This window comes from Lathyrus oleraceus, chromosome 5 (assembly GCF_024323335.1).
Source record: "Lathyrus oleraceus cultivar Zhongwan6 chromosome 5, CAAS_Psat_ZW6_1.0, whole genome shotgun sequence".
Classification (NCBI taxonomy): domain Eukaryota; kingdom Viridiplantae; phylum Streptophyta; class Magnoliopsida; order Fabales; family Fabaceae; genus Lathyrus; species Lathyrus oleraceus.
The window spans coordinates 99,704,912-99,721,385 of NC_066583.1; the positions used below are offsets into that span (position 1 = coordinate 99,704,912).

The following is a 16,474-nucleotide window of genomic DNA, read 5'->3' on the forward strand; positions in this document are numbered from 1 at the left end:
ATATCTTTTCAAGATAATGAATTTGGAGTAAAGGTTTGCATCATTTGATGATTATGAGAAAGGTATGGGCACCTGAACTTGGACTATTTGACATTATAACTGTTATCTGAGTCGTAATGTTTTGTATTATTGCATGTGTTTCTTTTAGGAATATGAATTTTTGTCCAACATAACATTTGAAGTAGACATCTTAAATTTTCCAATGCAGTTGGTCCCACGTCAAAATAATTAAAAATGAGTGAGTTATGTCCCTGCGAACTTGACCCAAAATTAGGGTTTCTGTCAAAACAAGTGTATGTGAACTTTGCCAAAAGGGACCAACTTCAAGCCCTTCAACATAACAATAACAAGTCCTTGAATTAGGGTTTTTGACCTATAAATTTTTGTTTTATGATATGTGTTTATTTTAGAATTATGAAAGAAACTTAATGTTTGGAGAATACACAAAGATAAATTTGACATAATACGAATTGATATTAATAAAATTTGGATTTTACACAATGAATCCTAATGGTGATGACCGGGATCACCTAACCGACCTCCGGTCCCACATCCCCTAGCTATCCTAACCCTTGGCCCTAACCCACGTTGACGATTCTGAACCGGTGTTTGTTCATCTGATGGTCCAGGAGCGTCATTACCGCCTACAGGAGAAGATCCGTTGAGGTATGCAGCCAACTCAGCATAGTCTTCAGTATTCAATGATGGTGTACCGGCGTAGCTGAGCTCATGACCCATGCCAGAGAAGTTGGGGTGTGGTTGACTCATGGATGGGCGACCAGGACGGTTGAAGGGGGACATGGGTGACAATGATGGGTCTAGGAAAGGTTGGAAAGGTTGTTGGGGTGTTTGGAAGAGATATGGTTGTGGGATGTTTTGGTATTGTGATGTTTGGGGTTGTTGGCTACGGTAGGTGATGGGGCGGTTAGTGTTTTGGGTAAGGCGACTTTGGTAGGGTGATGGTGTGGGTGCGAAGCGATGTTCGGTCGAAGGTTGATGGTCCATTTGTTGGTGGTGGTATGGGGGATGTTCTTGGTTTTGGGGTTGGGTGAATGGCATGTTTTGGTTGTATGTTTGTGTGTTTGTGGAACGGAAAGTTTGTTGGATAGGTGGTTGTGAGTAACCGGGCTGAGAATGTTGCTGGGGGTTAGATGTTGAGGCTTCTTGTGTGTAAGTTGTCTGGCGTGGGTCGTAGAGGTACATATCATCGGCGATGAATTGAAATCCAACTGATCTATACCAAGCCATATAAGTACGACTTGGTTTTACCTCATTTGGCATGACTGCGTCAGTTAAGACATGGTCATGACGGTGCTTCCACTTGCGACACTCTGATCTTGCGAAGGTTTGCCAAGGGTTGTAGTTCCATTGGTCGTTCACTTTGCGCATATGCCATTCTCCTAGGCTAGCTGGGGGATCTGGGATATTCTGGACCATACCAAACTGCAGCTTCACACGATCGGTGTTGTGCAGCTCCACTGTTGTGAACCGTATTATCGGTGCGCATGTTGTCCATACGGCTGCGTCTTCAGGGTTGATCTGATGCTCATGTTCCATATTAAGGTATGGACGCCAAATGAACTGAAATGTTAAAGACAATAGGATTTAAATGAATGTAGAAAAAGTCAATATAATATGAAGAAATAATGTAATTATTTTGCTTACGTCTGTCGGTCGAAGGTGATCCAACAGGTTGCGATATTGAGTAATACAGTGTCTCGGACATCTGCTGTAATTCATACCGCGTGCCGACCATCTACACCAAAAAGTTTAAAAAAATTAGTTATGGGTAATAAACTGTAAGGAAGGAAGTAAAGACATAGCAATTTAAACAACTTACTTTTTTGCATATGGAAAAGTGAAGGGGTTGCTATTGACCGGTGCTAGAGACGGTAGTCTTGACCATCCCCATGCTTGTAGCAAAACAGCACATCCAGAAAATGTAGAAGTATCTTTGTGGCAGTTTTTGCACAAAGAACTATAGAGATAGGCTAGACATGCGGATCCCCAACTATAACTACCTATTCTATCTATATCTCTAAGTAAAGGTAAGTACATAATATGCATGCTAGAACCACTACCTTCGGGAAATAAAAAGGATCCTAGTAACAACATAATGTAACACCTAGTTTTGATGATTCGAGCCTCTTCGGTAGAATGCTCATCTAAATAAAAACTATTATAATATGACTTTAGGCGAGATAGTAGTATACCTTGTCCCCTAGCATTATCATCTAACAAATCAACGTTTAAAAGCTCCATGCAAATTGAATTAGGAAAGTTGGTCTTACCATTAACGGCTTTGCCTTCTATTCGTAGTCCTAAAAGCATGTAGACGTCTTCTAACGTCACGGTACACTCACCGGTTGGAAACCAAAATGTGTGTGTCTCTTGTAAGAACAAAAATAGTTCTACAATAGATTCCATGATTTTGATGATAACAAAGGATGAAACCAAAAATGGCACCCTAACGAAAAGTTTCTAAGTGTGCAGGGTTCTAAAGAAAGAAGAAATAAATCTGATGATGTCATCAGATGCACAACAAGATCAGATGCAAAATCTCAAGTATCAGAAGCATCTAAAGTGAAATCTCGTTTCAAGAAGCTCTGACTCTGGACAAAACTACAAAGTATCAGAAGCATCTGAACATGAAGTAAAGTCTAGAAGCTCTGACTCTGAACAAATGCCTTCTGTAAATTCTGAAGTTATCAGCGCCATCTGAACTTTCAAGAGATAACATCAGAAGCCAGATTTCTCCAAATACACAAAGACTCTAATCAGAATTGTTAATCATGATGAAGTAACGTTTAAGCCAAGTTAAAGTTCTGCAAATGGATTTCCTCAATTAGAAAGAGACGTTAATCTCCACTTCCAAGAGAGAAGATACTAATTGTGGTAAGTAGTCACTTCTAAGAGAAAAAGTCTACTGCAGAAGCTATTAATGGAATGGCGTAACTACATCTCAATATCCAACAGATTCAACGCTACTTCAACTCTACTTCAACTCCTATAAATAAGAGAAGAAATCAACATTCAGTAACAAGAAATTACTAGCCAAAACTATACTGAAATTATATCACGCTCAAGAAAAACATCTTTGTTCTTCAAAGATTTTCACTAAGCTTTTGCTTATCAAGTGAAAAATTTGTTCTTAAGTTTGTAATATTTGCTTTCTTAGAAGCACTCTAGATTACACATCTTGTATCTAATTTTTATTTGATTTCCTCAAGTGACTCTTTGTAGTCTGTAGACTTGAGAGGACTAAGAGATTTTCTTCTCTCTTAGGGGTTGTTTGTAATCTTTCAAGATTAGTGGATTAAGTCCTTGTTGAAGGCGAAATCACCTTGGCCGGGTGGACTGGAGTAGCTTTGTGTTATAAGCGAACCAGTATAAAATCATTGTGTGATTTCATTTTGCAAAAGCGCTTATTTTTCAAACAATTCAAACCCCCCTTTCTTGTTTTTCTCACCTTCAATTGGTATCAGAGCTCCGGCTCTGTTATTGATTTTCAAATCAAACACTTAACCGTGTAGAGAGATCCAGTGCGAGAAAAACAAATGGCCCACTCAAATGAGAAAGATTCTTACAATGCCAAGCCTCCTGTTTTTGATGGAGAAAAGTTTGATTACTGGAAAGATAGAATCGAAAGTTTCTTTCTGGGTTATGATGCTGACCTCTGGGACATTGTCACAGATGGATACAAACCTCCAACCTTAAATGGAGCTGAAGTTCCCAGAAGCAAAATGTCAGAAGATCAGAAACGTGAATTCAAAAATCATCACAAGGCCAGAACAATACTTCTAAATGCTATATCATACAACGAATACGAAAAGATCACCAACAGAGAGACGGCTAAAGATATACTTGACTCTCTGAAGATGACCCATGAAGGAAACTCCCAAGTCAAGGAGACGAAGGCTCTGGCGTTGATCCAGAAATATGAAGCCTTCAAGATGGAAGATGACGAAGCTATAGAAGCTATGTTTTCCAGATTCCAAACTCTTATTGCAGGTCTTAAAGTGCTAGACAAAGGATACACGACTGCAGATCATGTTAAGAAGATTGTCAGAAGTCTGCCAAAGAAATGGAGACCTATGGTTACTGCTCTGAAGTTATCAAAGGATCTGAACAGTATCAGCCTTGAAGAACTTGTTAGTTCTCTCAGAAGCCATGAGATAGAACTAGAGGAGGATGAGCCTCAGAAAAGGAACAAGTCAGTGGCGCTGAAGTCCAGACCTGAAAGACGGAAGTCAGACAGAACCAAAGCTCTCCAGGCAGAAACTGCAGATACTGACGACTCTGAACCTGAAGACTCTGATGATGAAGAAGAACTGTCCTTACTAACCAGAAGAGTTAAGCAACTCTGGAAAAGAAGGAACAACAACAACTTCAGAAGATCAAGACCCAGAGGGGATAGATCAGAGTCAACTTCAAAAGGTAAACCTAATAAAGATATTACCTGTTTTGAATGTAAAGAAACAGGTCATTATAGAAATGAATGCCCCAAGCTGAAGAAAGATAACTCTAAGAAAGAAAGCTTCAAGAAAAATGCCTTCAGAACAAAGAAGGGATTAATGGCCACCTGGGACGATAGTGAATCAGGATCATCAGAATCTGACTCTGATGAACAAGCCAACGTAGCATTTATGGCTACCACATCCAGCAGCTCAGATGAAGAATCTGAAGAGGTATTTTCTGAACTTTCTAGATCTGACTTAGAATCATGTTTATCAGAAACTCTTACCTCTCTTCAGAAATTAAAACAAAAAGTTAAAAGCATTAAAGGCCTTCTTAAAGCAAAATCTGAAGAATGTAGTGAACTTGAGACAACAATTCTAGCACATGAAGATACAATCAAATCTTTAACGTTAGAAAGAGATGGAGCTAAAACAAAAAGCTTAAAATTAGAAGAAGCGTTGTCTCAAGCACCACAAACTTCAAATGAAATTATTTATAAATATGAAGAAGCCTTTCAGAAGTTTCTGAAGAGTGGAATAGATAGGAGTATTATGGCATCCATGATTTATGGAGTAAGTCAGAATAATAAAAGGGGAATTGGGTATGATTCTGATTCTGATAAAACTTCTACCAGTAACCAAATTAAATCACCTTTTTCATACCACTATACACACACACAAGAACACAAATTTAAAAATGCTAGAAGACCCAAAGTTGTAAGAAACTCTGGGAAAACTAATCTGAAAGGACCCAAGAGATTCTGGGTACCGAAAGATAAGATTATCTATGTTGCAGATATCCTATGCAGCAAAGTTCAGACACCAGTCATGGTACCTGGACTCTGGATGCTCGCGACATATGACGGGAAGAAAGTCTATGTTCCAAAGCCTGGAACTTAAAGACGCTGGCTTTGTAGGCTTCGGAGGAGATCAGAAAGGAAGGATCAGAGGCTCCGGAACTATTGGTAATGGTACTCTTCCCTCTATATCTGATGTTCTTTATGTAGAAGGATTAATGCATAACTTGTTATCCATAAGTCAATTAAGTGATAACGGTTATGATGTAATCTTTAATCAAAAAACGTGTAAAGCCATTAGTCAGAACGATGGCTCTGTCCTTTTCACAGGCAAGAGGAAAAACAACATTTATAAAATAAATCTTTCTGATTTAAAAGATCAAAATGTTAAATGTTTAATGTCAGTTCACGAAGAGCAATGGGTATGGCATAGACGCTTAGGCCACATTAGCATGAGGAAACTTTCTCAGCTAACTAAACTTGAGTTAGTCAGAGGCTTACCTAAACTGAAGTTTTCTTCAGATGCTCTGTGTGAAGCTTGTCAGAAAGGAAAGTTTTCAAAAACATCTTTTAAAAAGAAAAATGTTGTTTCTACCTCCAAGCCTCTGGAGCTTCTTCACATTGACTTATTTGGTCCTGTGAAAACAGCATCAGTCAATGGAAAGAAGTATGGACTTGTAATCGTTGATGATTACAGCCGCTGGACATGGGTAAAATTCCTAAGGCACAAGAGTGAGTCTCACTCTGTATTCACCAGTTTCTGTTCTAAAGTGCAAAAAGAATTTGACTCTAAAATTGTTAGAGTCAGAAGTGATCATGGTGGAGAATTTGAAAATAAAGATTTTGAAGAATTATTTGATTCTAATGGAATATCCCATGATTTCTCCTGCCCTAGAACTCCACAACAAAATGGAGTTGTAGAGAGGAAGAATAGGACACTCCAAGAAATGGCCAGAACCATGATCAATGAAACAAATGTAGCAAAGCACTTTTGGGCAGAAGCTGTAAATACAGCGTGTTACATTCAGAATAGAATCTCTATTAGACCTATTCTGGATAAGACTCCCTATGAACTGTGTAAGGGAAGAAAACCCAACATTTCATATTTTCATCCTTTTGGATGCATTTGCTTTATATTAAATACTAAAGAACATCTGAACAAGTTTGATTCCAAAGCACAGAAAGGTATTATGTTAGGATACTCAGAACGCTCTAAAGGCTACAGAGTATACAACACAGAAACCAAAATTGTGGAGGAATCAATTCATGTTAGATTTGATGATAAGCTTGACCCTGAAAAGTCAAAGCTAGTTGAAAAGTTTGCAGATTTAGAGATCACTCTGGTAGAATCTGAGAAAACTCCAGAAGCAACTGTCACTCCAGACTCTGAAGAAATTAAATCTCCAGAAATTCCAAGGAAAGTCAAGAGTCGTAGCAACGTATCTGAAGATTTGATTTTGGGAAACAAAGATGAACCTGTTAGAACCAGATCTACCTTCAGAACTTCTGAAGATATTCCTCTGGGACTAGTGTCTCTGATTGAGCCTACGTCCTGTGATGAAGCTCTTCAAGATAACGATTGGGTGGCAGCTATGCAAGAAGAGTTAGATCAATTCTCCAAGAATGATGTCTGGGATCTCGTTCCTAAACCCAGAGGCACTCATGTCATTGGAACCAGATGGGTGTTCAGAAACAAACTGAACGAGAAAGGAGAAGTTGTCAGAAACAAAGCTCGACTGGTAGCTCAAGGTTATAGTCAACAAGAAGGTATTGATTATAATGAAACCTTTGCTCCAGTCGCAAGGTTAGAGTCTATTCGTCTTCTTGTATCATTTGCTATTAATCACTCTATAAAATTATACCAAATGGATGTCAAGAGTGCATTTCTAAATGGTTATATTTCAGAAGAAGTGTATGTAAATCAACCTCCAGGTTTTGAAAATTCAAACTTTCCAGAACATGTTTTCAAACTTAAAAAATCTTTATATGGACTTAAACAAGCTCCCAGAGCTTGGTATGAACGTCTGAGCAATTTTCTTCTGGAACAAAATTTTATCAGAGGGAAAGTTGATTCTACACTCTTCTGTAAAAATCATGAAAATGATCTCATGATATGCCAGATTTATGTTGATGACATTATTTTTGGTTCTGCTAATATCTCTGTTTGCCAAGAATTTTCTAAGCTAATGCAGGCAGAATTTGAAATGAGTCTAATGCAAGAACTAAAGTTCTTTCTGGGAATTCAAATCAATCAAACTCCAGAAGTCACGTACATTCATCAAAGCAAGTACATTAAAGATGTTCTGAAGAAGTTTGACATGACTGAATGCAATTCTGCAAAGACTCCCATGCATCCAACTTGCATTCTGGAGAAGGAAGAGGTAAGCAACAAGGTTTGTCAGAAGCTCTATCGAGGTATGATAGGCTCTCTTCTCTATCTGACTGCTACTCGTCCTGATATTCTCTTTAGTGTCTGTCTTTGTGCCAGATTCCAATCAGATCCTAGAGAATCTCATTTAACAGCTGTTAAAAGAATTCTTAAGTATCTGAAAGGAACTCCTAACCTGGGCCTGATGTATGAGAAAACATCAGAGTATAGGCTTTCTGGTTATTGTGATGCAGATTATGCAGGAGATAGAATAGAACGAAAAAGTACTTCTGGAAATTGCCAGCTTCTGGGAAACAACTTAATCTCCTGGGCTAGCAAAAGACAGTCAACTATCGCTCTATCAACTGCAGAAGCAGAATACATCTCAGCATCACTGTGCACAACTCAGATGCTCTGGATGAAGCATCAGCTAGAAGATCTTCAGATATTTGAGAGTAACATTCCTATCCTTTGTGATAATACTGCTGCTATTTGTTTGAGTAAGAATCCTATTCTACATTCCAGAGCCAAACACATAGAAATAAAACATCATTTTATTAGAGACTATGTTCAGAAAGGGATAGTAACGCTGAAGTTCATTGATACAGAACATCAATGGGCAGATATCTTTACTAAGCCTCTAGCTGAAGATAGATTTCTTTTTATCTTAGAAAATCTGAACATTAAAAATTGTCCTGAGTAAAATTTGGCTCTGAACATGTAAAATGAGACTCTGATAAAAACAAATACACTTCTGCCTCTGACTCTGATACTTCTACCAAGTTAAGAAGATATCTGAGTTAGAAATCTTCAGAAATCCTTTGGTATTCCTGAAGATCAGATACATCAACACGTGGGGAACATGCGTCTAACCCTAGAACTTCTAGACAGCTGTCAAAAGAAATCAAAGGTCAGAACGCTTGAGATCTCCTCGAGCAGTGTGCTTACTGTTGGGATTAGACATTCATTTATTAGCTATAATCATTTTTCCCCCCTAGCGTGCAAATCTTGTGTTCTGTTCCAACGCAATTAAATGTGTCGTTTTGCATGTGTTTCTACCCTTAGGTATATAAACACTTTTCTCACATTTCACACACTTATCACTCTCACTCACTCTTAAACCCTAAACCCTTTCTCGAAGTTTTCTCTGCAACTTTCTCAGTTCTTCATCTTCTTCATCAATCTTAGTCATGAATCCTCAAGAGCAAGAAGTTTTTAACTTCTCCCAACAAATGGAAGCCGCTTCTAATCCCCAAACCTCAAACACTCAAACACCCATGGTTGTAGACGTTACCACAACCCCAGTCTACAAAGAACCTCACATTTTGGAACGCGAACAACACATAAACCTTTCAACTCCCTTTGAAGGTTTAGATGTACTGTGTGAATCGCTGGTGGATTTTGAGAACTTAAGAAGAAACGGTGTTGATCTTACTGAAGATCTTCACAAGCAAGGTTGGGAAACCTACTTCAACAGATTGTATGGTCCAATCTATCCTCTTCTGGTGAAAGAGTTCTGGAGATGTGCAGATGCTGATGACCAGTTCATTGTTTCTTTTGTTCTGGGTGTGAAGATTGTCATCACTGAAGCATCAATTGCTTCCTTGCTAAACATGGAGAAAGCTGGAGGTAAAAGGATTTACAACATTCCTCCAAGGTCCAAGCGCATCACAGAAGTCATTAACCCTACAATCTTCAAAGCAAATGTTGAAGGAAACCCATCTAAGAACAAGGAGCTTCATCAGAACCTCCGAGTTTGGCTGAAGATTATTCTGGGAACAATCCATCATCGTCCAGCCTCCAACTCTTCAGATTACATAAATGCTGATCAGAAATGCATCCTCTACTGTATTCAGAAGGGTATCCCGATCAACCTCCCTGTTCTTCTCTTCAGATATCTGAGGGATTCAGTCAGAGAAACCAGGAATAACATGAAGCCCAGATCCTACATTCCTCTGGGTAGATTGCTCTCTGACATCTTCATTGAGCATGGGCTGGTAGATGCTCTGGAGAAGACCAGATGTATGGATGATCTGGCAATTGATGTGGGAAAGCCTCTGAATGCCAAAAATCTGAGGAGTATGGGAATCATCAAAGACATCAGAGTCAAGCCCACTATGGAAGTGACCTGGGAAGCTCTGAAGGATCAGAGGAAGATGCCTCATGGCCTTGAAAGGTTCTTCAAGAATGAACCCAGAGATGCCATTGCTATCTACCTTCAGGATCGTCTGGATGAAGGCATTGATATTTCTGATTTCCGCCTTGAAGACTGTCTGGACTCTGTAGAAGATTTGGTCAGATACAAAAGAGGTCTTTCTGAGAAGAAGATAGCTGAGGAAGCAAGGAAGGCAAAGAAAGCCAGACTTGGAGAAACCTCTGGCATCAAAGCTTCAGCACCTCTGAATGTTTCTTCTGGTAAGTCTATTCCTCCTGTCTCTTCTGAATCTATAATGGCTTCCTCTAACCCTCTCTCCTCTCAACCAATATATACCACCTCTGAAATACCACCCTCAATCACCAGAACCTCTCAACCTCCACCTGTTCTAAAAATTGCTCGTAATTTCACAACAACCTCTGACCCTAATCAACTATATCACCACAGCTCTTCCTCATCCTCTGAATATGAATCACCCCCTTACCTTTCCCCTTCTTCTGACCAAGAGTTCTCTGAACAAGAGTCCTCTGACCAAGAACACTCTGACCCAAACTCCCCAACAATAGCTGAAATTTATGCTAAAAATTTCGCTCCACAACCCTCAAGACAATCTGAAGTAACCTCTCCCCTCCAAACTTCACTTCCACCACAACAAACAACAACCTTACCCTCTGAAACTCAACCATCTGATCCCTTCACCTCTAATATCACTCCACCATTTATTCCCGCTGTACCTGGACCAGACTCTGACCCATTAGACCTAAATCCACTATATGCTTCATCCCCCAGTCTTCAACCAGACGCAGATTCTGAACTTCAAGCAGAATCTGAACCTCAACAAACTGAACCTCAACCTCTAAATCTCAGCCCTCAAAACTCTCCACCTCATTCACCTGAACCTGAACCTGAACTTACCATACCTACCCTTGAGGAGGCCATTATACAGGTTGCAGAAGCTTCAGTCCAGAAGATCAAGTCTCTGGCTAAAAACTCTGAAGTTAGTGATGATCCTAAATCTGTTAGGACACACTGGAACAGAGTCATTAGTTGGATGACCTCTGAGTCTTATAGGCTGAAGAGTATCTCTGAACAAGTCAGAAATGGCTACATCAGAGACTCTGAGGAAAGACTCCAAGAGAGACTGGCTAGAGAAGCTGAGGCCAGAAGGTTAGAGGAGGAAAGATTGGCTAGGGAAGCTGAAGAAGAAGCAAAGAGGTTGGAAGAAGAACGCCTGGCAAAGGAAGCAGAACTTCTAAGGATTAAGGAAGCTGAAGCCAAGGCTCAGGCAGATGCAGAAGCCCAAGCTGCTGCTGAAGCTGAAGCTCAGCAGGCTCTGATTCAGGGGGAGTCTTCCTCTGCGATCCCTCTGATTCTTAACACTCTGAAAGAGATAAAGCAAGATCAGCAAGAGATCAAGAAAGATCAGAATGAGCTTCGTGCCAGGATGGACAAGCAAGATGCTCTGAATGAAAACATCCAGAACATGTTTGCCATGTTGCTTCAGAGACTTCCTCAACCTCCAAACCCTTAGGCACTTAGGATTTATTTTGTTTGCTTGCCTAGTGTTTTTGCTTCTGTCTTCTTGTTAGCTCTGATATTCTTCTTTGCTTCTGATGTTTTTGACTGTTGTTTGCCTTTGTGCTGTTTAATGAAATGTTTTTCTCTTTATTATTCTTTTTATTTTTTTTATGCCTTTTTGATTATGCCAAAAAGGGGGAGAAATTATTAAATAGCTCTGATGAAAATTATGTCTAAAACCTTAAGCATTCTGCAACAATTATAGAAATAGCTCTGATAAAAATAGCTCTGATTAATTAATAGCTCTGATTAAATAACTCTAACATTAAATTTAAGAATTTGCAGAAAGTTTTCAGAAACTTAATTACTTGGAAAGCTCTGGTAAGAACTTCTGAACTCCCTAGTACTAACTCAGGGGGAGCTTTTGTTTATCTGATCTAATATTTTTCATGTTTCATCTGATAATTTTATTTGTTTTGTCATCATCAAAAAGGGGGAGATTGTAAGAACAAAAATAGTTCTACAATAGATTCCATGATTTTGATGATAACAAAGGATGAAACCAAAAATGGCACCCTAACGAAAAGTTTCTAAGTGTGCAGGGTTCTAAAGAAAGAAGAAATAAATCTGATGATGTCATCAGATGCACAACAAGATCAGATGCAAAATCTCAAGTATCAGAAGCATCTAAAGTGAAATCTCGTTTCAAGAAGCTCTGACTCTGGACAAAACTACAAAGTATCAGAAGCATCTGAACATGAAGTAAAGTCTAGAAGCTCTGACTCTGAACAAATGCCTTCTGTAAATTCTGAAGTTATCAGCGCCATCTGAACTTTCAAGAGATAACATCAGAAGCCAGATTTCTCCAAATACACAAAGACTCTAATCAGAATTGTTAATCATGATGAAGTAACGTTTAAGCCAAGTTAAAGTTCTGCAAATGGATTTCCTCAATTAGAAAGAGACGTTAATCTCCACTTCCAAGAGAGAAGATACTAATTGTGGTAAGTAGTCACTTCTAAGAGAAAAAGTCTACTGCAGAAGCTATTAATGGAATGGCGTAACTACATCTCAATATCCAACAGATTCAACGCTACTTCAACTCTACTTCAACTCCTATAAATAAGAGAAGAAATCAACATTCAGTAACAAGAAATTACTAGCCAAAACTATACTGAAATTATATCACGCTCAAGAAAAACATCTTTGTTCTTCAAAGATTTTCACTAAGCTTTTGCTTATCAAGTGAAAAATTTGTTCTTAAGTTTGTAATATTTGCTTTCTTAGAAGCACTCTAGATTACACATCTTGTATCTAATTTTTATTTGATTTCCTCAAGTGACTCTTTGTAGTCTGTAGACTTGAGAGGACTAAGAGATTTTCTTCTCTCTTAGGGGTTGTTTGTAATCTTTCAAGATTAGTGGATTAAGTCCTTGTTGAAGGCGAAATCACCTTGGCCGGGTGGACTGGAGTAGCTTTGTGTTATAAGCGAACCAGTATAAAATCATTGTGTGATTTCATTTTGCAAAAGCGCTTATTTTTCAAACAATTCAAACCCCCCTTTCTTGTTTTTCTCACCTTCATCTCTGGCCTCCATCTTTCGCATAAGGCTAGAATGAATTTGTTATCTATAGACCAAGACATAATTTTGCTAAGGTGACCAAAACCGGCGAGTTCAACATAAGGTTGAATCATCGGGTCCATGTGGACAAATTCGTGGACTCTAGTGCGAAACCTTGAGACCTCCTATAATAGAAATAATGAAACACATGACTAAGTCGGTATTTCAAAATAAAATGGGGTTGGTGGAGATGAAACATAAAAAAGAAGTATAAGAAAAAACTTACGTATGTTGCGATGTTTGCAACTGTTCCTCTGTGTGCTTCGCCCATTGTGAGTAAAGACATATTGTTGGGGAGTTAGTGTAGATGAAAATGGAAGATTTTGTAGAAGATGAAATTGTAACAGAAGTAATGTAGATGAAGTAGTGAGAAATGTAGATGAAGTAGTGAGAATGTTGGTGTGAAAGAATTGGTGAAGGAGTGAATCAATTTATAGGCAAATGGAAGAGTGCATGAAAAATTGTGTTTGCATGGTGTCTCCACCTCATTTGGCGACCATGTACATTATTTAGGAGGGGGCGCCATTCAAATTGGCGACACCCTAGGGCACATGCATGCAAGCCTAGTTCTGAATGCTTGGTTTCAAGGACTGACTAAGGGGGGCGCCATTCAAATTGGCGACCATGTGCAAGTCCTAAAGGTAGGCGCCAATCCAATTGGCGCCACCCTTTGCATGCTCAACACGTGGCATTGCTGTCTCCTGCATGCTGAACAATTCACTTATGGATGGCTTGCATGATTGACACATCATCTCTGACCATCTTAGGTGTCCGACACGTGTCTGTCTTGTCTCCTGTATGCTGATGACTACCTTCTTGATAGCTTGCCTGGCTGACACATCAACTCACACTGTCTTGCAGGATTGACACATCATCTCTGACCGTCTTAGGTGTCCGACACGTGTCTGTCTTGTCTCCTGTATGCTGATGACTACCTACTTGATAGCTTGCATGACAGACACATCAACTCTTGACTACCTAGCATGCTTGACACATCAACTCACACTGTCTTGCATGACAGACACCTCATCTCTGAACTAGCTAGCATGCTTGACACATCAAGTCACACTGTCTTACATGACAGACACATCATCTCTGAAATTACTTGCATGCTTGACACGGTATCTCAGACTAGCTTCAATGTGAGACATTAATACCATCTATTTAAGTGTCTTACTATCACATTCATCTGCACTTGCAAAATACTTTTCATCTCCAAAATACTTTTCATCTTCACTCACTTTCATCTGCACTTGCAAAATACTTTTCATCTCCAAAATGTCATCTTCATCATTATACAGTATCAACGTTCACTGCAACGGTGAAACTTTTGAGTCTGAGCTTCATGGTTTTTGTTTTAGAAACACTGATACCATTAGAGTTTCGATGAAGAGAAATGCAACCTTTTTGCATTTCAAAAAAAGAATACAATCCTTTATACAGGGAGGTATTGTGTCAAGGATGACATATCAGAATCCTATATTTTTTGAGAATGGTCAATGCAAGTTTTTCCCCCTAAAGATACGAGACGATGAAGATGTGCAAAGCATGTTTCTTAGTCATGAACATTCAGGCATGGATTCTATCGAGTTGTACATTACTCTACAACCATGTATACCGTCTCAACAGTCTCAAGTAACATATCAGGATCCAGCTGGTGGAGATGGTGCAGATGATGCACAATGCTCAGATGAACTCAACCCAGAAGCAGAAGTAGAGGTCGACGTTGTTGATGAAGAAGAAGAGGAGACTGAGATACAGGTTGATCACATCCTGAATAACGACGATGAAGATGAGGCTCAACCACCACCAATACCTCCTACTCATGTCTATATTCCTCCTCAACATATGACAAATATGGATCTTCACGATGATGAAATGTCCGACAGTGTCTTCTACAATCCGTATCCGAGACCAGTAGGAGAATTAAAGGTGGGAGACATGTTTCGTACCAAAGAGGAATGTGTCTTGGCAATCAAAAAATATCACATGAACAACTTTGTTGACTTTACGGTTAAACGCACTGATTCAAGAAGGTATGTTATTGAATGTTGTAACATGCTATGTAAGTTTCGTTTGGCTGCATCTTACAAGAAGAGAAATGACTCTTGGGAGATCGCTTCAATAGACCCACCACACAGTTGCGTCGCAACAACCGTTGCACAAGATCACCGTCAACTGAGCACAGCATTGATTTGTCGAGACATTCTGCCATTGGTAAACAAAGACCCATCAGTGAAGGTGAGTATAATTATATCACATATCCGAACAACATATAATTATACTCCATCTTACAAGAAAGCATGGATTGCGAGGACAAAGGCTGTTGAGCAGGTTTTCGGCAACTGGGAGGACTCATTCAAAGAATTACCACGATTTTTATGGGCACTAAAAACTTATGTCCCAGGAACCGTGGCAATTCTGGAGACAGTGCCAGCAATGATGCCAGACGGAACCTGTGCTATAGGTAATAGAATATTCCACCGTCTCTTTTGGGCATTTGACCCATGCATCAAAGGTTTCGCATTCTGCAAACCTCTCCTGCAAATTGATGGCACTTGGTTATACGGAAAATACAAGGGTACGTTGCTCATGGCAGTTGCACAAGACGGTAACAACAATGTATTTCCCGTTGCCTTTGCTCTTGTTGAAGGTGAAACAGCTGCTGGATGGGGTTTCTTTCTTCGACATCTCAGAACGCATGTCGCACCACAAGCCAATCTATGTCTGATTTCTGATAGACATGCTGCCATCGAAAGTGCCTACAACAACCATGAAAACGGATGGCATGATCCTCCTTCTACACATGTCTACTGTATCAGACACATAGCACAAAACTTCATGCGTGCTATAAAAGATAAGAATCTTCGCAAGAAGGTGGTGAATGCTGGGTATGCTTTAACTCAACCGTCTTTTCAATATTATCGTGATGAGATTCGACTGTCTAATGAAGATGCGGGGAGATGGATAAATAACATCCCAGTAGAGCAGTGGACAAGAGCATTTGACGGTGGTTGTCGATGGGGCCACATGACAACAAACATTGTGGAATGCATGAACGGGGTTTTCAAAGGAATTCGAAACCTGCCGATAACCGCCTTGGTAAGATCAACCTATTATAGGTTGGCTTCTATGTTCGCAACCAGAGGCGAAAGATGGAGTGCAGTGTTAATGTCTGGACAAGTATTCAGTGAATGTTGCATGAAGGTCATGAAAGAGGAGAGCATCAAAGCTACGACACACGCTGTAACCGTGTTTGACCGTCATAGACAAAATTTCAGCGTCCAGGAAACAATGGGCAACAACGAGGGGATACCAAATTTAGCCTACACTGTTAGACTAAACACAAGTTGGTGCGATTGTGGAAAATTTCAGGCCTTCCGCATACCTTGCTCCCATGTCATTGCAGCATGCGCTTATACTCGTCAAGACGCTAACACCTATTTATCTGATGTGTACAAGGCCAACACCATCATGAATGTATATAGTCGAGGCTTTTCAGTACTACCCATGGAGGATTACTGGCCTCCATATGAAGGAGATATTGTTTGGCACAAT

The 16,474-nt window shown here is 39.6% G+C and overlaps 1 protein-coding gene across 1 annotated transcript; it reads right to left on the bottom strand.

Annotated features, from left to right (window-relative positions):
* Window positions 1-454: 454 nt before the first annotated feature.
* Window positions 455-2,361, bottom strand: LOC127087918 (protein MAIN-LIKE 2-like). The gene is made up of 3 exons (XM_051028835.1): window positions 1,841-2,361; window positions 1,666-1,756; window positions 455-1,581 (listed from the first exon to the last, which is right to left on the bottom strand). The coding sequence occupies exons 1-3, from the start codon at window positions 2,329-2,331 to the stop codon at window positions 508-510; spliced, it is 1,656 nt and encodes a 551-aa protein (XP_050884792.1). The 5' UTR covers window positions 2,332-2,361; the 3' UTR covers window positions 455-507.
* Window positions 2,362-16,474: the final 14,113 nt, after the last annotated feature.